The sequence below is a fragment of the Camelina sativa genome, chromosome 12, assembly GCF_000633955.1.
Source record: "Camelina sativa cultivar DH55 chromosome 12, Cs, whole genome shotgun sequence".
NCBI lineage: Eukaryota > Viridiplantae > Streptophyta > Magnoliopsida > Brassicales > Brassicaceae > Camelina > Camelina sativa.
In genome coordinates, this window is record NC_025696.1 from 1,423,939 (window position 1) to 1,447,097 (window position 23,159).

Below are 23,159 nucleotides of genomic sequence, written 5' to 3' on the forward strand. Positions count from 1 at the left end.
TTTTTTTTTTTTTTTTTTTTTTTTTTGCTAAATCAGTGTAACTTTTTTTAAATTAATGCATCAACTGAATATAGATTTATGTTTTGACAAAAAACAAAAAATATATATAATAATGCATAAATGTGATATTATAATATGATTTCGGTCATGGCGTTGGATCGCTCGACATGTGGGGCTTGACTAAATAGTACTAATACAATAATAGTGTGATTAAAAAGCCGAAGGACCAATAATTGTAAATAACTTAACGAAATGAAAAGAAGATGGTCACTACTCACTATTATAGGAAGAGGCTAATCGCACGGATAATGCATATCTTTGATTAGACATTTCGGGAACAACTTTTCTTCTGTAGAACAAATTGTTCATTAGAATAGTCACTTCACCTATCTCACTTATATAGTTATATATATGTATATAGTGATATTAGAATTTTCTTTGACGGCATTAGAACTTTTTTATACTCCCTCCGTTTCACAAAGAGTGTCATTCTGGAGATTTTTCTTTGTTTCACAAAGACTGTCACTTTACAATTCCAATGCATTATTTTATAGTTCCAATGCATCTTTTATCTTAGATTTCCTTGTTTTACCCTTAATTATAACTAAAATAGTCTATTAAAAACTTATTAAATAAGGACATATATGTATATTTCAGTGTTTTCTTAATTTGTGTGAAAAGTGTCAGAGTGACACTCTTTGTGAAACGGAGGGAGTATATGAATAGTAGGTATATTAAATTATTCGAGGGCTCATTTTTTTTTTTGAAGGCTGATTAATTTACTCACTTAATAATATTCTTGTCCCCTACATTGATTAAACTTTAATTGATTAACACGTACTTATTTTACTTTAAATTGACTCTCGCATGATTTAAACTAATAGTAGTATATATATAATGGCAAGAAACAAAGTATGATAGAAGAATAGTATTTTATCAAAAATAAATGGTAAAAGAATAATACGATTTAAAATATAATTTATACAAACGGAGTTATAAAATTAACTATATAACATAACAAAACCTTAGTCGGTGTACGTACACGTTAATTTGTTATCAATAGTCAATACTACACAGTACGCATATTGACTATGGTTATAACTTATAACAGACCCTTGAATTAGGTAGGCGATAGTACTGCTAAATGATAATATTCCACGATGCCATTTTAATATCCTAAAATTAGTTTGAGAAATTTGACAATCAAAATTTAGAGCTTGCACGTTTAGTTCAAATTATCCATTTACAGGACGCCATTGTTGAATGAGTGATAATGTCATCATGATCATTGGATTAGTTTTGGCGATAACCAGGAAGTTTTATAGAAAAAAAAGTTCAAACAGCCAAAACGAATATAATAATAATTAAGTATATTCTATGCACCTATTAATATATTAAGTGATACAATTTTTAAACAAAATATATATTAAAGATTATTTCAATTTTCGTGATTTCCTTGATTATTAGTTTAAAAAATTCATCAAATACTAAACTGTATGTAATTTTGTACAAGAACAAAAATTTGACCAATTCAAATTCTTGTTCAAATTGACAAAAAAAGGAACACGATTCTATGTCAAAGAGAGGGATATCGATATCCAAAGAAGGCATGGCGTTACATTGCTGACGATTTATTTTTCTTCTTCTCTTTTTTTCGTTGCTGACGATAATTGAGAAGACATCTTTGGATAATATAGACTTGGATCCCTTTTTGACATCAACCATTCCGCTATAATTTCGACAACTTTACGTTTTCCTGTACGTATATATATATACGACAATTTTTATTTATTTTTAATTCAAACTTATCAACACACAAACAAAACATACCGCACGCGAGGTGAGATGATACGAAACTCACCAATTGTTTACAATATTATAACAACCCAAGTCTTTTACATGTTTACGTAATGCACATGAGTGGAAAGAAAGAAGCCAACAATTAGGTAGAACAAGAGAAATACTCGACGAATCTAAGGGAGTAAGGGTATTTGTATTATTACATGCAATTGAGATTGCTTTTGAATCGAACACGACTCTATCCTTACATTTAGTTATATGCCATAATCATAGCTTAACAGAAGTGCTAATCCTGAAAATAATTGGTGCATTGTGAAAAGATAAATAGGCACATGCATGCACGTCGCCATACTTGGTCCCATTCAATCTATCTATATATATATATATATATGTATATATCTTTACTGCATGGATGTGTACAGATCCTTGTTTAAAGAAGTAGACACACTTTACGTTGATATGTCACTATTATTTTCACCATATAGGAATAATATTGTTTTGAAATAATTTGATCTTTTTTCTTTCTTTCTTTCTAAACCATAATGATCGAGCTTTCAAAGAGCGAACATACAATGCATTTTAAAAAGGCAAAAGCATGAGTTTTTCCTTCTTCTTTTCTTTCGACAATTGTACATGTTTCGGGTCGGGATCAAAGATATCGTAAGGACAAAAGCATAAGTTTATGGGCAAACACTGTCGTTGTTTAACCTTTATAATTGTCCTGTCATTTCCATTTTTATTTTTCTTTTCTTTCTTACATTTTTGGATAATTCTTTTGCTGTATAATTAAATATATAGAGCAAATCATACATTATTATATATGTTCTAAAATAAACTCGTCTTTTGCTCACAAAAGAAAAACAAATCTCTATATATAAGAAATCAACCTTTCTACAGCATCGGTTTATCAAAGACGTTGAAATACAGGTCAGTTAAAAAAATGATAATTTAATCCGTTTTTTAACTTGAAAATGTTTGAATAAACTTATATGCTTTTTGACCAAAAGAAATAAAGAAAAACAAAACAACTTTTTTTTCTAAGACTTTATACATATCAACCAAAAGATTCTAATTGACTATGATCAGGAAATGTTACTCGTATACGAAACCGCCTCCAATTTAACAAATCGATCTATATATAATCTATCAAATAATCCACGATTTAATATTTCAAACGAGGAGAGAGATTAAAATCAGTCCGTGACATTACATACTTTTTTATTCAAAACGGCCACGCAGAAATATAGCTAGCTGATGGTTTTGCCAGTTATGTATAAAGCTAAAAATAATTGTATATGTTTCGAGGTCAGAGGGCTTGTAAAGATATTAAAGCTTAAATAATAAATTAATACGTATACGTAACATATACGTTGATTATACCACCAAGAAAGAATGGACCGAGTATGGTATAGTATTACGACAAACTACGCCGTAGCAATCCAACTACCGAACATTTTCTCTTCATGAGTCGCTTTCGTGTCCGGGACACGTCCAGTTTCAGTGTTCATTTCTTTCTTATATTCTCTACTTAAAAAAAAGTTGTAAATAACCTATAACAAATATGGTCGTTGTCTTTTACACTCGTGTTATAAATAAAATGTATGGATATAACAAAACCATACGTTTTAATTTCTAGACCGTGGAGTTTTGATATACTAGATTCGAACATTAATTTTTTGAACCGCACCCGAATATAAAGTTTATTTTGGAAATTAATTTCCCTTGTACCTAATTTCTTCACGTAATTTACAGCTATTATAAAAGAATTAAAAACAGAAGTTGACGGGAACGTCACATGACCAAGGTCGGAACAGAACATAGCTTTAGTTTCTGTAGACACAATTAATATGTTTCTTCTGCTAACACCTTTTGTCTCTTTCCTTCTTTTCACTTCCCTCTAGGTTTTGTCTCTCTTCGACTTTTTCTTTCTTCTAATCACAATTCAAATCTAAATTTCTTGACCATTACTTTAATTGTAGGAACATTCATGTATAGTAAATTTTATTTGATCTCTTTGTCTCGACCAAAAAATCTTTCTTTGATCTCTTTGCCCCAACCAAAATCTTTTAATCCCTTTAGTTTAGTACTGTATGCTATATGTGTTGATGTAACTTGTAGGCTTCATTTTTTTCTTTCCACAATTTGTAGGCTTTTCTGAAACTTCAGAAATTCAAAAGAAAAAAAAAATACAGAAAATAATTTAGTTACAACTTCATTTTTCATAACAGACTGGGCTCATAGTACATATCAAAAAAGTAATGGGCCTCATAGTAACATATCAAAAACTAATGGGCCTATTCCATTTACATATGGGCCTAAGTTTCCTCCGAGGTAACATTAATTAATTTATTCAAAGAAACATCAATCGGCGACGGATGGCTTCGTCACCAGTTCTCGCCACGTCACTACCGCAGAATCAGTTAAACACCACCGCAACCGTAACCGCCGGTAGATTCCGCCTCCCGCCACCGGAGAAACTCGCAGTTCTGATCGACAAATCGAAATCAGTAGATGAATTGCTCCAAATCCACGCAGCTATTCTCCGTCATAGCCTCCTCCTCCACACTCGTTACCCGGTTCTAAACCTCAAGCTTCACCGTGGATACGCTTCTCACGGCAAAATTCGCCACGCGTTGGCTTTATTTCACCAGACGATCGATCCAGACTTGTTCATCTTCACCGCCGCAATCAACACTGCCTCTATTAACGGCCTCCATGACCAAGCTTTCTCGCTTTATATTCGATTGATTTCTTCTGAAATTGTCCCCAATGAGTTCACTTTATCGTCGATTTTGAAATCATGCTCCACTGAGTCCGGAAAAGCGATCCATACCCATGTTCTTAAACTCGGGTTTGGGATGGATCCGTACGTGTCGACTGGTCTCGTCGACGTTTATGCGAAAGGAGGAGATGTAATATCTGCCCGTAAAGTGTTCGATAGAATGCCTGAAAGAAGTATTGTTTCGTCAACAGCTATGGTTACTTGCTACGCAAAGCAGGGGAACGTTAAGGCTGCGAGAGCTTTGTTCGATATAATGTGTGAGAGAGATATTGTTTCTTGGAACGTGATGATTGATGGATACGCTCAACATGGGTTCCCTAGTGAAGCTCTGATGCTTTTTCAGAAACTGTTGGCTGAAGGAACACTGAAGCCTGATGAGATTACCGTTGTAGCTACTCTTTCGGCTTGTTCTCAGATTGGAGCGCTTGAAACTGGGCGTTGGATCCATGTTTTTGTGAAGAATAATCGTATTAGGCTCAATGTTAAAGTATGCACGGGTCTGATTGATATGTATAGCAAATGTGGGAGCTTGGAAGAGGCGAGTTTAGTGTTTAATGAGACTCCGAGGAAGGATATTGTGGCGTGGAATGCGATGATTGCTGGTTATGCAATGCATGGTTATAGCCAAGAAGCTTTGAAATTGTTTGATGAGATGCAGGGTGGTGTTACAGGGTTGCAGCCAACTGATATAACTTTCATTGGAACACTTCAGGCTTGTGCTCATGGTGGATTAGTAAACGAAGGGGTGAGACTGTTTGAGTCAATGGGACAAGAGTATGGGATTAAACCCAAGATCGAGCATTACGGATGCTTGGTCAGTCTGCTTGGTCGTGCTGGTCAGCTAAAACGAGCTTACGAAATCATAAAAGACATGGAGATTGAAGCAGATTCTGTCTTATGGAGTTCTGTTCTCGGAAGCTGTAAACTTCATGGAGATTTTGTGTTAGGCAAGGAAATTGCAGAGTATCTCATTGGACAAAACATCACAAACTCAGGAATCTATGTTCTGCTTTCAAACATATACGCATCAGCGGGTGATTACGAAGGTGTTGCAAAAGTGAGAAACTTGATGAAGGAGAAAGGAATCGTGAAGGAGCCCGGTGTAAGCACAATAGAAATAAATAACAAAGTTCATGAGTTTAGAGCCGGAGATAGAGAACACATGGAAAGCAAGGAAATTTACACAATGCTAAGAAAGATGAGCGAGCGGATCAAGTCTCATGGTCACGTTCCAAACACAAACACGGTCTTGCAGGATCTTGGAGAAACAGAGAAGGAACAATCTCTACAAGTTCATAGCGAGAGGCTCGCGATTGCTTATGGTTTGATCAGTACCAAACCGGGAAGTCCTTTAAAGATATTCAAGAACCTACGAGTGTGTTCAGATTGTCACACGGTAACAAAACTGATATCGAAAATCACCGGACGTAAAATTGTCATGAGAGATCGGAATAGGTTCCACCATTTCACAGATGGTTCGTGTTCTTGTGGCGATTTCTGGTAAAACCGAACCGAGATTTGACTTTTCAAAACTTCTTGAAGAACAATAATTTGACTTTTATTTTCAACGTTACTGTGTTTTGTTTTTCTAGAACATTGGAGAAATATATACGGGTCAAAGACCATGAAGTCACATAGTCAATACTAAAATCAAAATTGGTTTTTGTTTTTTATAATATTTGTCCAAATCTATTTAACTACGCAAAATTGCTTTCACTTACCCAAATTAACACAAGAAGATCTAAATATGGAAACCAAAACCCTAATTTTCTCAATCCTCTTCATTCTACTCACGCTCAAGTTCTTGATCGGGAAACTCAAGCGAAAGCCAAACCTACCTCCGAGTCCGGCATGGTCGTTACCTGTGATAGGTCACCTCCGTCTTCTCAAACCTCCGATTCATCGAACTTTCCTCTCACTCTCTCAATCCCTAAACAATGCTCCGTTCTTCTCCCTCCGACTCGGAAACCGACTCGTTGTCGTGAACTCGTCACACTCGATCGCCGAAGAGTGCTTCACCAAGAACGACGTCGTTCTTGCGAACAGGCCAAGATTCATCCTCGCTAAACACATCGCGTACGATTACACAACCATGATCGCAGCTTCTTACGGTGACCACTGGCGAAACCTCCGCCGTATCGCCTCCATCGAGTTATTCTCCAATCACCGAATCAATAGCTTTTTGTCTATTCGTAAAGACGAGATCCAGCGACTTGTGTTACGTCTCTCCAAGAACTTTTCACAAGTAAGTGAGCTTTAAACTTAATTAATTAGATCTTAATCACGCATTTGGATTTGATTAGTGGTTAAATTAAATGATATGACTTTTGTTTTCTCTAACTATATACTCTGTTTTGTGTTAATTATGACATCATCTGTAGGAGTTTGCGAAGGTGGAGATGAAGTCGATGTTATCTGACTTAACATTCAACAACATCATCAGAATGGTAGCTGGAAAACGTTACTATGGAGACGGTGTAGAGGACGATGCGGAGGCTAAACGAGTCCGGCAGCTTATTGCGGATGTGGTGGCTTGTGCTGGTGCTGGAAACGCTACTGATTATTTACCGGTTTTGCGGTTCGTTTCCGATTACGAGACGCGGGTGAAGAAGTTGGCGGGTAGGTTAGATGAGTTCTTGCAAGGATTGGTTGATGAGAAACGTGCAGCTACGGAGAAGGGCAATACCATGATCGATCATTTGCTTACTCTGCAAGAATCTCAACCAGATTACTTCACTGATCGTATCATCAAAGGAAACATGCTTGTAAGTACCTCAAAAACTCGGAACGTGTTTGTTTATGTTGAAACCTAATCTTTATTTATCCGATTAGAACTCTTTGATCGATTCCGTGAAAGAACTAAGAACAGAATGTGAAAGTAAGAAAGAACAACACAAGATTTAACGAGTTCAGGTTCCGATGAGGAACCCTACGTCTCGCCGGCGTCGGTACACCGGAATCCACTATAACTTGGCTCAAACATGAGCTATGATCATTACAATCTCTCACCGGATTACACTTGGAATCACTCTCAAGCTTTCTCACTCACCAACCCAATCAACCTCCCTCTCTCTAACTCTCTCTCGTCACGTCTCTCGCATCATCACTTTGACGCTTCTCTCTTCTTCTTCTCTCCGTTCTAACAAACTCGTACAACAAGATACAAAAGAGGAAGAAGAGGATACAGAGACTAATACAAAGACTCTTTTAACCTTCTCATTTGTGACTAATTACCAATGCCCATGACATGTGCTTTTCACGTGCCAAAGAAGAGAGGGAGCTTCTGTAGAAGCTTCTAGTCCGCTTAGAGACTTTCTTATACCCTGAATTTGGGTCACTTATTCACAGTTTAGTATGGAACGTGTTGGTTTAGTGTTGTGTTTGTGTTCAAATTTGCAGGCCTTGATACTAGCAGGGACGGACACATCAGCGGTAACGTTAGAATGGGCGTTGTCGAACTTGTTGAACCATCCTGAGGTATTGAACAAGGCGAGAGATGAAATTGATAGGACGGTCGGTTTAGACAGGCTTATGGACGAATCAGACATCTCAAATCTGCCTTATCTTCAGAACATTGTGTCTGAAACGTTACGCCTTTATCCTGCTGTTCCGATGCTGCTTCCTCACGTTGCGTCAGAAGACTGTAAAGTTGGGGGATACGATATGCCACAGGGTACAATACTATTGACCAATGCGTGGGCTATACACAGAGATCCTCAGCTATGGGATGATCCTACAAGCTTCAAGCCAGAGAGGTTTGAGAAAGAAGGAGAGGCTCATAAGCTAATGCCATTTGGGTTAGGAAGAAGGGCGTGTCCTGGTTCCGTACTGGCTCTTCGGCTAGTAAACCTGACTCTTGGAACATTGATTCAGTGTTTGGAATGGGAGAGGATTGGAGAAGAAAAAGTGGATATGAGTGAAAGCAAAGGAGGAACAATGCCTAAAGCCAAGCCTCTGGAAGCCATGTGCAGATCACGTGCCTTTGTTGGTAAATTCTTCCACGAGTCCGCCGCTTGACTTTAGACTTTTATTAGGTAATGCCATTAGTAATGTCTTTGTAATACTTAAAAGATTACTATGTTTATTATGTCTGTATATACTAAAATAAAGATTGACGATTGACGATTGACGATTGAAATAGCCACTTATTATTAGAATAATGATTGGTATCAAAAATAAAGATTGACTATTGAAATAGCCACTGAGTATTAGAATAATGATTAGGTATCAAAAATGATTAATGGGCACATGTAATTTTGCCTCTTCGGGGTTGAAACGATATAATTATATGATGTTTTCTAAGTCAGCGATAATAAAGATTCCGCTCTCAAATTGTATGATGTTTTCTAAGTCAACGTATATCGAGTAGTTCAAGCAGACTCTCTATCCTCTGTTACAAATCCTATATCCTTGAGGAAGAAGAAATCAGATATGGAAGGTCAAACCCTAATTTTCACATTCCTTTTCCTAATTCTATCTCTCATATTCATCATCGGAAGACTCAAGCGAAAGCCTAACCTTCCTCCGAGTCCGGCATGGGCGTTACCGGTGATCGGTCATCTCCGCCTTCTCAAACCGCCGCTCCACAGAGTTTTCCTCTCCGTCTCTCAATCCTTAGGCGATGCTCCGATCATCTCCCTCCGTCTCGGAAACCGACTCGTTTTCGTTGTCTCTTCACACTCGATCGCCGAGGAATGCTTCACGAAGAACGACGTCGTACTCGCGAACAGATTCAACTCCCTTGCTTCAAAACACATCTCATATGGATGCACAACCGTGGTTACAGCTTCGTACAGTGACCACTGGAGAAATCTCCGTCGTATTGGTGCCGTCGAGATATTCTCGGCTCACCGGCTCAATAGCTTCTCCTCTATCCGCCGAGATGAGATCTGGCGGCTTATAGCTTGTCTCTCACGGAACTCTTCTTCACTCGTAAGTTTATAGGATACCAAATTTGAACTTTAATTACTAATTTAGGATACTTTTATGATAATCTTTTCTGTTTGTAGGTGAATTTTGTCAATAATTTAACATAGGTTATATAATAAATTTTGCAGGAATATGCAAAGGTTGAGATGAAATCAATGTTTTCTAACTTAACATTCAACAACATCATTAGAATGTTGGCCGGAAAATGTTACTATGGAGACGGTGCAGAGGATGACCCCGAGGCCAAACGCGTGCGGGAGCTTATCGCAGAGGGGATGGGGTGTTTTGGTGCTGGAAACACTGCTGATTATTTACCGATCCTGAATTGGATCACAAATTCTGAAGAACGGATAAAGAATATTGCCGGTAGGCTTGATGAGTTCTTGCAGGGATTGGTCGATGAGAAACGAGGAAGGAAGGAGCAGAGGGAGAACACTATGGTTGATCACTTGCTTTGTTTGCAAGAAACCCAACCTGAGTACTACACGGACATCATCATCAAAGGAATCATGCTCGTACGTAACATTTTTAAGTTCATGATAGTCTATTCTTTTCAATTGTCACATTTGGTATATATGGAAATAATTAGTTCAGTTTTTGGGTGTATATGCGTCCAATGTGTTGTAGTCTCTTATACTGGCGGGGACTGATACATCGGCAGTAACATTGGAATGGACATTGTCAAGTCTGTTGAACCATCCAGAGATACTGAGCAAGGCGAGAGATGAAATTGACAGTAAGGTTGGCTTTGACAGGCTTTTGGATGAATCAGACCTCTCACATCTTCCTTATCTTCAGAACATTGTATCTGAGTCGTTGCGCTTGTATCCTGCAAGTCCCTTGTTGGTCCCTCACGTGGCATCAGAAGACTGCAAAGTAGGAGGTTACGATATGCCACGTGGTACAATGCTATTGACTAATGCATGGGCTATACATAGGGATCCTGGGATATGGGATGATCCAACGAGCTTCAAACCAGAGAGGTTCGAGAAAGAAGGGGAAGCTCATAAGCTATTGGGGTTCGGGCTAGGAAGAAGGGCGTGTCCTGGGTCCGCTCTGGCTCAACGGCTAGCAAGCTTGGCTATCGGGTCTTTGATTCAATGTTTTGAGTGGGAGAGGATAGGAAAAGAAGAGGTGGATATGACTGAAGGTGGAGGAGGAGTCATAATGCCTAAAGCTATACCGTTGGTTGCCAGGTGCAGAGCACGTGCCTTTGTTGGTAAGCTCCTCGAGGAGTCCGCTTGGGTTTAGACTTTTGTACTAAATGCTATTTTATGTGTTTAGGCGACGGTTATGTCGCTATGTTGCATTGGAGTTGTTACTACTTTGGTAATTGGTATTATGTAACGTACGAGTCTTGACTCATGACGATAGAAACTTTGGTAATTGGTATTATGTAACGTACGAGTCATGACGATAGAAACAAGGGGATAACTCCCTCTAGATTTTTTAGTTGTCCTTCTAGAATAAAATTTTTGTTTTAGATTTTTATATATGGTTGGTAAAAATACTAATTTTATTTCAACTGCTTTAATATCTTGACTAATAAAAAAATTAGAAAATATATTTAAAGAAAAGTAAAATAGAAAATTTAGTTGTTTTCTTAATATGTGCGAAAAATATTAAACGACAACTAATTTAAAACGGATGGAATATTTGCATATTAATTCTTTGACAAAAAAATTATTTACATATTAATTATATGGAGACAATTATAACGGTTGTTATTTGTTCTAGCGACATAAATAATTCCGACAACATCTGTAAAAGTAGTTGCAATGGAACTTTTACTAGATTTCCGCAGCTTGTTTTGCTGTCGGTCGGCCGCTGATCGAAAAAGAAATTAATTAAATCTTAATAAAATTAGGAATGCCGCTAATGGGCTAGCCAGTTATAAGAAAATTAGAATTTAATTAAAAAATTGTTCTTTGACCCAAAAAAAAAATAATCTAAGTTCCATCAATATTTCAGGGTTATAGCTTTTGGTCTCCACAAGTTGCTATAAATTTTTGTGATTTTTGGTTGTAAATAAAATTTATTCTCGGTATGACAAAAATAATATAGTTGCATGGATGAGTGAAGAGATCGATGTGTGAAATCTTCACACCCAACAATTTTTTATATATGTCATATACAGAGAAAAAAAAAATATCATAACATATTTTATTTTTTTCCCTTTTTTGTTAATATATTAATAATCTCTATATATATCTCTTTACCCTACACAAAGCGAGAACAGAACGAGTCGAGCAAAATAATAAGAAAATGGAATTTACTCAGATTTCACTTGTCTCTTTCCTCTTCATCTTTATCACTATCACATTCTGGCTCACAAGATCAAATCGGAAGCTTAAGCTTCCACCGTCTCCAGCGACAGCTTTGCCAGTGATCGGCCACCTCCATCTCCTCAAGCCACGGCTCCACCGGCTACTACTCTCCTTCTCCCAGTCCCTCGAAAATGCTCCTATCTTCCACCTCCGCCTCGGAAACCGCCTCGTTTACGTCGTTTCCTCACGTTCCATCGCCGAAGAGTGCTTCACCAAAAATGATGTCGTTCTCGCGGACCGACCCGTGTTCACCGTGAGCAAGCACATCGGCTATAACGCCACTCATATGGTAGCCGCAGTCGAGATATTTTCGTCTCAGAGACTCAATACGTTTCTGTATATCCGTAAGGACGAGATCCGACGGCTCATCTCACGTCTCTCCCGCGACTCCTTACACGTACGATACGATCTCCTCGATTATTTTCTTCATATTCATTTACTCGTGCCATGCATACACATTTTTCTTATTTTAATAATTCTCGTAACGTCTACTTTGACCCTGAAGGCTAAAGCCATCCATGCATGCAACTAGTTTTTCCATTTTTACCAAAAATAAAATAAAATAAACTAAAAAACTAATTTACGAATTGTGAACATTAAAACAAACATAAATGCTAAAAGATATAATCTACGTCCTAAGTCAAAAGTATTGACCGGTAAATTGTCTTCCAGAAATTTGTGGAGGTGGAAATGAAATCATTATTAGGGAATTTGGCATCCAACAATATCATCAGAATGGTGGCCGGAAAGCGATACTATGACGACGGCACCGAGGACAACGATGAAGCCAAGCGTGTGAGAAAACTTGTGTCAGGGTTGACCGGTGGTGCTAGTGCCGGGAATCCAGCTGACTATATTTCAATCGTACGATGGGTAACAAATTTCGAGAAAAATATCAAAAATCTAGGGAAACAATTTGATGCGTTTTTACAGGGATTAGTTGATGAGAAACGTGCACAGAAAGAGAGAGGTCATACTATGATCGATCATTTGCTTTCTCTCCAAGAAACTCAACCTGAGTACTATAACGATGTCACCATCAAAGGGATGATCCTCGTAAGTATCAATTGACAATTAGTATAAGCAATTATTTTGTAATTTTTTATAAGAAAGTTTATTAATAAGAAAAACGTACAGTCTATGATAAGTGCAGGGACAGACACGTCATCAACAACACTAGAATGGGCAATGTCAAGTTTGTTGAACCATCCAGAGATACTCATGAAAGTGAGATCTGAAATTGATGAAAAAGTCGGTTTAGATCGGTTAATAGACGAATCAGACATTGTGAATCTTCCTTATCTTCAAAACACTGTGTCGGAAACACTACGTTTGTATCCTGCCGTCCCGTTACTACTCCTTCACATGTCATCGGATGATTGTAAAGTTGCGGGATACGATATGCCACGTGGGACGATACTGTTGGCCAATGCGTGGGCTATGCAGCGAGATCCCAAGTTATGGGAGGAACCTGAGACGTTTAAGCCAGAGAGATTTGAAAAGGAAGGGGAAATTCATAAGCTGATGATGCCGTTTGGGTTAGGAAGAAGAGCTTGCCCCGGAGCTGGGCTTGCTCAACGGTTGGTGGGACTGACTCTCGGAGCTTTGGTTCAGTGTTTCGAGTGGGAAAGGGTTGGTGAGGAACTTGTGGACATGACCGAAGACGATGGAGTTACGCTGCCTAAAATGATGCCGTTACGAGCTATGTGCAGATCCCGTAACATTGTGAGTAAAGTGATGTGAAATCTATCTTGTCGTGTTTCTTAAAGTATTTTAAGCTTTGTTTAATCTAAGTATCAAGTAAAATAATAATAATATATCTGTTGTGTCTTTTATTAAAAATGTATTTCAAAGTTTTAAGATAAAATAATAAATGGTTTTACAATTTAGTTGTAATTTTATAACTAGTTATCAACATCAAATGTATTTATAAAATCAAATATATATTTTGGGGGCTCGGGGTCGCAAATCCCACGGAAACATTGATATACTGCCATAGTGGGCTTCGGCTTGTGAAGACCAAAGCCCAAAACCATATGTCTTTGCAAAAAGGCCTATTAGGTCCAAGGCCTAATATGTTGCCACAAGACAAACAATGTCCTCCAAAGGATCAACGGATACCTGCAACAAACGACAAAGAAAGGAAGTTAGCAAATAAGACAATATCTGCAGAGAGTACAACTATCACAGTCAAGAATCGTTTTGCTGCTTTACAATCGGACGACAACAATGACGCCACGAGTAACAACGATTAGAAGAACCTAGAAACTAGGTTAAACCCTTGTATCTCTTGTATCCTAATATAAAAGGAACAAGTCTCTGTATTACAAATCATCGATTGAGTTAATAAGAAAAACCAATCTTTCCTCCTCTGTTTCTCTGTTTATTTCTTCATGGTATCAGAGCTATGAACGAAATAATGGAACCTTACGCTTCCCCTTCTCTACACATTTCTAACTGTGTCACTATAAAGCTCACTGAGCAAAACTACTTCATCTGGAAGTCACAGTTCGAATCTTTCTTACGCACTCAGTCTCTTCTTGGTTTCGTTAACGGTGCTGCTAAACAACCAGATGAGAAGATTCCCATTCGCAACAACAACAATGGAAAGGTTGAAGACATACTCAACCCAGACTATGAAAGTTGGACCAGATCTGACCAGGTTGTTAAGGCGTGGCTGCTCGGTTCTATGTCTGAAAATGTTCTGCGATTGGTAACCGGCTCTGAAACGGCTTAAGAGGTATGGGAAACTCTAATCTCTCACTTCAACAGAACTTCCTCCTCTAGGCTGTTTGAGTTACAACGCCGTCTGCAAAACGCTGAGAAATTAGATAAGAGTATGTCTGATTATCTTAGAGGAATAAAAGACATTTGTGATCAACTAGCATCCATAGGAAACCCAGTTAGCGAGAAAATGAAAATCTTTGCTGCACTAAGAGGTTTAAGCCGTGAATATGAACCTATAATCACCGTGATTGAGGATTCAATGGATCGTATTCCCGCTCCCACCTATGACAACGTCATATCTCGCCTCACTGGCTATGACGATAGGATCCAAGGCTACTCTGTCTCCACTGATGTCTCACCACATCTAGCTTTTCACACGTCAAGGGGCTCAGGCTATCAATCTTGTGGTCGTGGCAACAGAGGCAGAGGCAGAGGTTCTTACTCAACTCGCGGTAGAGGATTTCAGCAGCAATTCTCATCGACTGTCTCACCTAGACCATCAGTCAACTCCACTGAAAAACCGGTGTGTCAAATCTGTGGAAAACGAGGCCACAATGCTTTTGAATGTTGGTTTCGCTTTGATGAAGAATATCAGCAGCCACCTCAGCCTGCGATCAGTGCTTCTGCTTTCTCAGCCTTACACATCACAGATGTCACCGAAGATAATAGTTGGTACCCTGATTCAGCTGCTACTGCATACATCACCAACTCCACTCAACGTCTTCAGCAAGCTCAGCCATATCATGGCAGTGACATGGTGATGGCAAGCGATGGAAACTTCCTCCCTATCACTCATGTTGGATCCGCCAATCTCCCTTCTACGTCAGGTAACATTCCTCTTAAAGATGTGTTAGTTTGCCCTGAAATAGCAAAGTCACTTCTATCAGTATCGAAATTGACTAAAGACTATCCATGTGCTGTCACATTTGATGATATTGATGTTATTATTAAGGACAAAGCATCACTCAAAGTTCTGACAAAGGGAAAGGAAAATAATGGGCTTTACAAGCTGGATGATCCTAAGTTTCAGATGCACTACTCAACAAAACAAATCAAAACAAGTGATGAAGTTTGGCATCAGAGATTAGGACATCCCAATCAGCAGGTTCTTCAGTTTTTATCAGCAAATAAGGCAATTCAAATTAATAAAAGTACCAGCAAGGTGTGTGAATCATGTCAGCTTGGGAAGAGTTCAAGATTGCCATTTAGTTCCTCTACCTTTATTGCTTCAAGACCTTTAGAGAGAGTGCATTGTGATCTCTGGGGTCCCTCTCCTGTCTCTTCTGTTCAAGGATTCAGATTTTATGCAGTGTTTATTGACAATTATTCAAGATATTGTTGGCTTTACCCTTTAAAGAGAAAATCTGATTTTTGCTCTATCTTCATCAAGTATAAGCTTCTGGTTGAAAATTTGTTTCAAACAAAAATTGGCACATTTCAGTCAGATGGTGGTGGAGAGTTCATAAGTCATCAATTCCTTACACATCTGCAAAATTCTGGTATTCAACACTTTATATCATGCCCTCACACACCTCAACAAAACGGCATTGCAGAAAGGAAGCATCGACAGTTAACAAAGATGCCTCTCACATTGATGTTTCAAAGTGCAACTCCACAAAGCTACTGGGTGGAAGCATTCTTTACATCAAACTTTCTCTCCAATCTCCTACCACATAGCAGTCTCAACAGCAATACAAGTCCATATGAAGTTCTCTTCGGCAAACCACCAGAGTACTCTGCTCTTCGCACCTTTGGTTGTGCATGTTTTCCGACTCTCAGATCATATGCGCAAACCAAATTCGATCCTCGATCCTTAAAGTGCATTTTTCTTGGCTACACTGAAAAATTTAAAGGGTATCGTTGTTTTTATCCTCCCACTAAACATGTTTATCTCAGTCGACACGTTGTGTTTGATGAAACAACCTTCCCGTTCATGACCACCTACAAAGATTTGCAAGAGTCAGCACCTACTCCGCTTTACACAGCTTGGCTGAAACAGTTCTCACCTGCAACTGTGGTCAGTGATCAAGTGGAAACTGCGGTATCTGCCCCCACAACGTCAGTTCCTGTTTCCAACAATTCAGTCGAAGCCGCTTCTCTTCCTCCTACGACACCACCTGCTACAGAAAATGAGACCACAATCAGTACTAATGATGCAGAAGAAACAAGCCTCACAACGGAATCTCCAGCTGACTTACCACATAGGACTGATAATGAGAGTTCTGGGTGTACGGCAAGCTCAGATCTTGTTCCTATAGGCAACAGTTCTCAATTATCAGCTTCTACTGTGCAAAGCTCAGCTGAAAATGCAGAGAACAATGTTCCTCCTACATCAGTCTCCACCCATTCAATGAACACTCGCTCCAAAGCAGGGATATCTAAACCGAATCCCAGATATGCTCTTCTCACTCAAAAGGTCTCTTACCCCAAACCTGCAACAGTATCTGAAGCTTTAAAGGATCCAAATTGGACAGGAGCAATGAATGAAGAAATGTGTAATTGCAAAGAAGCAAACACCTTCTCATTAGTTCCTCATACTCCAGATATGCATGTTCTAGGATCAAAATGGGTTTTTCGCGTCAAGCTAAATGCAGATGGCTCACTGGACAAATACAAAGCCAGGCTCGTGGCTCAAGGATTCAAGCAAGAAGAGGGCATTGACTACCTTGAAACATATAGCCCAGTGGTCAGAACTGCAACAGTAAGAGCTGTTCTTCACTTCGCCACAATGATGAACTGGGAAGTAAAACAAATGGACGTGAAGAATGCTTTTTTACATGGCGATCTCACTGAAACTGTTTATATGAAGCAACCTGCTGGATTTGTTGATGAACGATATCCAGATCATGTCTGTCTCTTGCACAAGTCTCTGTATGGACTCAAACAGTCACCAAGGGTTTGGTTTGATAAGTTCAGCAAATTTCTACTAGAGTTTGGCTTCACCTGCAGCTTGAGAGATCCATCTCTCTTTGTCTGTTACAAAGGTAACAATGTCATCATGCTTCTATTATATGTTGATGACATGGCTATCACAGGAAACTCCTCTGAACTGCTCTCTGATCTCCTTGCTCAACTGAACACACAATTTCGAATGAAGGATCTCGGTAAGCTTCACTATTTTCTCGGGATTCAAATTCAATACAACAAGACTGGCATGTTCTTGTCACAACAAAAATATGCAGAAGATCTCCTTGCTACAGCTGGAATATCTACTTGTGCATCAGTTGCAACACCTCTCCCTCAGCAACTTAACAGAAAGCAACAACAATCTGCTCTGTTTTCCAATCCAAAATACTTTGTAGCTTGGCCAGACGTCTGCACCGGACCTGCAATTTTCCGTCAATTACGTCTGTCAAAAGATGCACGAGCCTACAGTATCCGACTTCAACCTTCTCAAGCGGATTCTTAGGTACATCAAAGGCACCACCACCATGGGAATCACCTTTGACAAGAACACAGATTACAAACTTACGGCATACAGTGATAGTGATTATGCCGGCTGCCAGAAGTCTAGTCGATCAACTGGTGGATTCTGCACTTTTCTTGGTCGAAACATGATCTCCTGGTCATCTCGAAAGCAAGACACGGTCTCTAAAAGCTCTACAGAAGCTGAATATAGGGCTATGTCGGAAGCCACCTCTGAGATCACGTCGTTAGTAAATTTGCTTCACGATCTCGGGATTCAACAACCTGCTACACCAGAACTCTTCTGCGACAATCTCTCTGCAGTTTACCTTACAGCAAACCCAAGTTTTCACGCTCGCACTAAACACTTTGCAACCCATTACCACTACGTCCGTGAACAGGTTGCTTTTGGAAACCTTATCGTGAATCATATCCCAGCTGATTATCAACTCGCTGATATATTCACAAAGTCACTTCCTCAAAGACCATTCGAGATTCTCAGGCTCAAACTTGGCGTTGGTGTGCCACCCACTCCAAGTTTGCGGAGGAGTGTAAAGACCAAAGCCCAAAACCATATGTCTTTGCAAAAAGGCCTATTAGGTCCAAGGCCTAATATGTTGCCACAAGACAAACAATGTCCTCCAAAGGATCAACGGATACCTGCAACAAACGACAAAGAAATGAAGTTAGCAAATAAGACAATATCTGCAGAGAGTACAACTATCACAGTCAAGAATCGTTTTGCTGCTTTACAATCGGACGACAACAATGACGCCACGAGTAACAACGATTAGAAGAACCTAAAAACTAGGTTAAACCCTTGTATCTCTTGTATCCTAATATAAAAGGAACAAGTCTCTGTATTACAAATCATCGATTGAGTTAATAAGAAAAACCAATCTTTCCTCCTCTGTTTCTCTGTTTATTTCTTCACGGCTTTCATCGTTTTACTTTCGAGCATCGCGAGCCTATACAGAGAGTTGTGTGTAAACGAAATATGCACATGTTTTTACGTAGTTTGAAACTATTACGTTATATATTCTCCCTTATCAGAATCATCTGACCTGTTTTTGATCATCTTTCATCGTAATAACTAATAACGGGAAGAAAAAAAAAATATCAAAGATTCATCATGAAGCCACATAATTAACTAAACATTGTTCCAAGCAAACCTTCGACAAATTCTTCATCTTGCAGCATTTTTGTGAAGTTTGGATTGTTTGAATATTGTAATAATAAATGAAAGTTACAAAACAATCAAGAAAACTAGAAAGAACAAAAAATACAAGATACAGAAGCACAAATGCGATTTTTTTTTTTAATCTCCCCATTTATTTTTTATGCCAATTTTACCAGTTAAGTACCACCAAATTGATATTATTGTCAGCTTAATCAGTAACCTTAATAAGAAGAACACATTTGTAAAAGATTACAAATCATATCGGTTTTTTTGTAAGCAAAATCATATTCATACATAATATATATAATTACCTCACAAACACGTTTCACACATCTGGACTCCATGTGACATCTCTCACACGCGCGTTGCGTAGGCCACAATATATAAGAGATACGATGTAACAAATTCAAGCATTCAACAACAACAAACAAAAAAAAGAATGGACTATCTCCAAATTTCACTTCTCTCAATATTTCTTTTTTTCTCTATCACATTTTTATACACAAAATCAAAGCCTAAACCAAAATTTCCACCGTCTCCGGCAAATTCATTGCCGGTGATCGGCCACCTTCACCTCATGAAGCGACCGTTCCATCGTAAATTTCTTTCATTCTCTCAGTCTTTGGGAAATGCTCCAATCATCCATCTCCGTCTCGGACACCGTCACGTGTACGTAGTCTCGTCACGTACCGTTGCCGAGGAATGTTTCACCATAAACGATATCGTTTTGGCGAACTGGCCAGTGATGATGATGAACAAGCATTTAGGTTATAATGCTAAACATATGATCGGAGCATCTTACGGCGATCACTGGCGGAGCCTCCGTCGAATCACCGCCTCTGAGATATTTTCGTCCCATAGGCTCTCTACGTTTTTGCATATCTGTAAAGACGAGATCCGACGGCTTATATTATGCCTCTCACAAGACTCCTTACACGTATGTGACTATGTCTACAACTCACTATACCTTTTTCAATCAGAAACTATAAAGTTAACTGATTACATAAGTTACAAAATCAGGGCTTTGTGGAGGTGGAGATGAAATCACTATTTACAAACTTGGTCTTCAACAACATCATCAGGATAATAGCTGGGAAACAATACTACGGTGATGATACAGAGGACGAAGAGGAAGCCAAACTCACGAGGCAGTTGGTGTCTGAGGTTGTGGCCGGCGATGGTGGAAGAAACTATGCTGATTATCTCTCGTTTTTGGGTTGGTTCACTGATACCGAAGCACGGATCAAAGATGTGGCTCATCGTTTCGACGCATTCTTGCAGAAACTGATAGATGAGAAACGTGCAGAGAAAGAAACAAGTCAGACGATGATTCATCACTTGCTTTCTCTCCAAGAAACTCAACCTAGTCACTATACGGATGTTATCATCAAACAAATCATCCTTGTATGCATATGTTAAAGTACTCACTAGCTATACTAAAATATCTATCGTAATATCATTGATTATTATGTGCAGGACTTGATAGTTGCGGGAACGGACACAATATCGATAACGTTAGAATGGGCATTGTCTAATTTGTTGAACCATCAAGAGGTACTAATGAAAGCAAGAATTGAAATCGATGAAAAATTCGGTTTAGACCGGTTAGTGGATGAACCGGATATTGTGAATCTCCCCTATCTCCAAAACATTATGTTCGAAACACTCCGTTTGTATCCTCCGGCTCCGTTGCTGCTACCTCACTTGTCATCGGAAGATTGTGAAGTAGGAGGATACGATATGCCACGTGGTACGATGCTATTGATGAATGTGTGGGCAATGCAAAGAGATCCGGAGTTATGGAAAGATCCAGAGCAGTTCAAGCCGGAGAGGTTTGATAAGGAAGGGGAAACTCAAAAGGTTATGGCGTTTGGGCTCGGACGACGGGCTTGTCCTGGAGCTGGACTTGCTCATCGGTTTGTGGGCTTGGCTCTTGGGTCGTTGGTCCAATGTTTCGAGTGGGAGAGAAGTGGTGTCGAACTTATTGATATGAAGGAAGGTAAAGGAGTTACTATGCCCAAAAAGAAGCCGTTGCAAGCCATGTGCAAAACACGCTTTCTCGCTAGTAAACTTCTTGTTGCGAATGAAAATTATTCTTTTTAATGTTTCCTATGTGTTATATACTGTACATGAAAATCATGCTGAGACTTAATTATTTTTTTTGCTTAACTGTAAATATCATTATAAATGAAAAGATTGGTTTTTACAAAGTAAAACATTCAGTATAACTGCAACCTTGGCAAAAAGAATAAAAACAAGGAAGCAGATAAGGGAAAAATCACTAAGAGTGAATTATGGTAACCAAAGCATCAGTAGATTACAGAAACGTTTTCTGTGACTTCTTGCTAAGATTATGTTTCTAATCTCCCTGTCCAGAAGTTTGAAAGTGTTAGCTGGCGTGAGCAAAGGGAGGTTATGGACCTTGTTATTACGCTGCCTCCAAATGTTGTAGATAGTAGCCTGAGCGACGAGTTTTCTGAGCAGAGACGGTGCTGCTTGGGATGAGGCTCGAGTCCAAGAAAGAAGCTCAGACCAAGAGATAAGAGGCCTTCTTGTTGGGTCAAGTCTTGAGAGAACAAATCTCCAAATGATTGTGGCATAGCTACAGGACAGAAACAGATGGTCTCGAGATTCAATGTCAGAGTCGCAGAGGGTGCAGGATTGCGAAGAAGAGATGCCCCATGAGTATAAGCGTTTTTTGGTTGGCAATCTGTTTAGGTGAGAAACCCAGAAGTGGAAAGCATGCCTTGGAACCGATCCTTTAAACCACACCAGATCAGACCAGTCAGTTTCCTCCATCCTTGGTCTTAGTACGCTCCACGTCCGAGATGAAGAGAAGCCCTTACAAATGACAGAATCAACAACCCATTCAAACTCGTCATTGCTTGCAGTGGGAGAAGGAACTGGGATAGTAGTAAGGTGAGTATGGAGCGCTAAGGCGGAGTCTGATCTTGGAGACGGTAGCATCCAACCAGTTTGATTGCAGGCCTCCGCAACCTTTGCTTTTCTTGGGAGACGAAGTTGAGACGGTCCAGTGGATCCTAGCGCTTGAATAAGTGGTCCCAGGGGAGTCAAAGAATCAAACCAGAAACTAGCCAGGATACCATTTCCTTCTCTGACATTGATGAATTGTGCTGCCAGCGGTCTTAACCGGAGAATAGCCTTCCAAGTCCATGAGTCTGAAGAGGAAGCCTTTAGGTCCCAGAAAATTCGGTTGCCTATATTATAATGCTTATGCCAACGAGCCCAAAGAGAGCCCGTATTTGCGAAAAGGAGCCAGACAAACCGTAAGCAGAGAGTGGTGTTCCAAGATGAGAACCTTCTTAACCCCAAACCACCTTCGCTCTTTGGCAGACAGACCGTGGACCAGGCCACTTTTGCCCCCTTGCTACCCTCAATGCTTCCCGACCAGAGGAAACGAGAACACATCGATTCAATTTTCTTAACGCAACCTTTGGGAAGAATGAATGTTGAAATCCAGAAGTTAACCACCCCTGAGATGACTGAAGCGATAAGTTGAGCCATTCCTGCAAAAAAAAGAGTCTTCACCGCCCAACCTCTGAATTTGCCTGCAATTTGGTTCAGGAGTGGCTCATATTCTGAGATTTTGAGCTTCCTGTGCATCAGAGGTAGCCCTAGATATCGGATTGGTAGGGACGCTACCGGGAAACCATATCTTTCGATCGCAGAGGATTGAGCAACAGTGAGACCCACATGAAAGAGCTGCGTTTTGTCACGGTTCATGGCAAGACCAGACCAGGAAGCAAAATCATCTAAAGCTTCATTAATGCCATGTAGCGAAGCTTCTGATCCATCGAAAAATATCTTCACATCATCCGCAAACATCAAGTGAGAGAGTTCTACGCCTGATGTTTTTGGATGATAACTGATATAACCTTGATCAAATCTGGATTGAAGCAAACGAGACAGGACTTCCATTGCAAGGTCAAATAAGCAGGGTGACAGGGGATCACCTTGTCTGAGACCCTTGGTGCTTTTGAAGAAGCCA

The 23,159-nt window shown here is 39.4% G+C and overlaps 5 protein-coding genes across 5 annotated transcripts; all 5 read left to right on the plus strand.

Annotated features, from left to right (window-relative positions):
• On the plus strand, positions 3,843–6,207 carry LOC104729430 (pentatricopeptide repeat-containing protein ELI1, chloroplastic). The gene has a single exon (XM_010448365.2). The coding sequence runs from the start codon at positions 4,176–4,178 to the stop codon at positions 6,084–6,086; it is 1,911 nt and encodes a 636-aa protein (XP_010446667.1). The 5' UTR covers positions 3,843–4,175; the 3' UTR covers positions 6,087–6,207.
• LOC104729432 (cytochrome P450 81D11-like) lies at positions 6,293–9,281 on the plus strand. Its single transcript, XM_010448368.2, has 4 exons — positions 6,293–6,827; positions 6,964–7,347; positions 7,982–8,616; positions 9,201–9,281. The coding sequence occupies exons 1-3, from the start codon at positions 6,330–6,332 to the stop codon at positions 8,597–8,599; spliced, it is 1,500 nt and encodes a 499-aa protein (XP_010446670.1). The 5' UTR covers positions 6,293–6,329; the 3' UTR covers positions 8,600–8,616; positions 9,201–9,281.
• LOC104733105 (cytochrome P450 81D11-like) lies at positions 8,952–11,002 on the plus strand. The gene is made up of 3 exons (XM_010452717.2): positions 8,952–9,514; positions 9,640–10,026; positions 10,139–11,002. Exons 1-3 carry the CDS (start codon positions 9,014–9,016, stop codon positions 10,760–10,762), a joined length of 1,512 nt encoding a protein of 503 aa, XP_010451019.1. The 5' UTR covers positions 8,952–9,013; the 3' UTR covers positions 10,763–11,002.
• LOC104729433 (cytochrome P450 81D11-like) lies at positions 11,762–13,704 on the plus strand. The gene is made up of 3 exons (XM_010448371.1): positions 11,762–12,235; positions 12,511–12,894; positions 12,976–13,704. The coding sequence occupies exons 1-3, from the start codon at positions 11,777–11,779 to the stop codon at positions 13,579–13,581; spliced, it is 1,449 nt and encodes a 482-aa protein (XP_010446673.1). The 5' UTR covers positions 11,762–11,776; the 3' UTR covers positions 13,582–13,704.
• On the plus strand, positions 19,590–21,253 carry LOC104733106 (cytochrome P450 81D11-like). The gene is made up of 3 exons (XM_010452718.2): positions 19,590–20,087; positions 20,171–20,554; positions 20,627–21,253. The coding sequence occupies exons 1-3, from the start codon at positions 19,590–19,592 to the stop codon at positions 21,251–21,253; spliced, it is 1,509 nt and encodes a 502-aa protein (XP_010451020.2).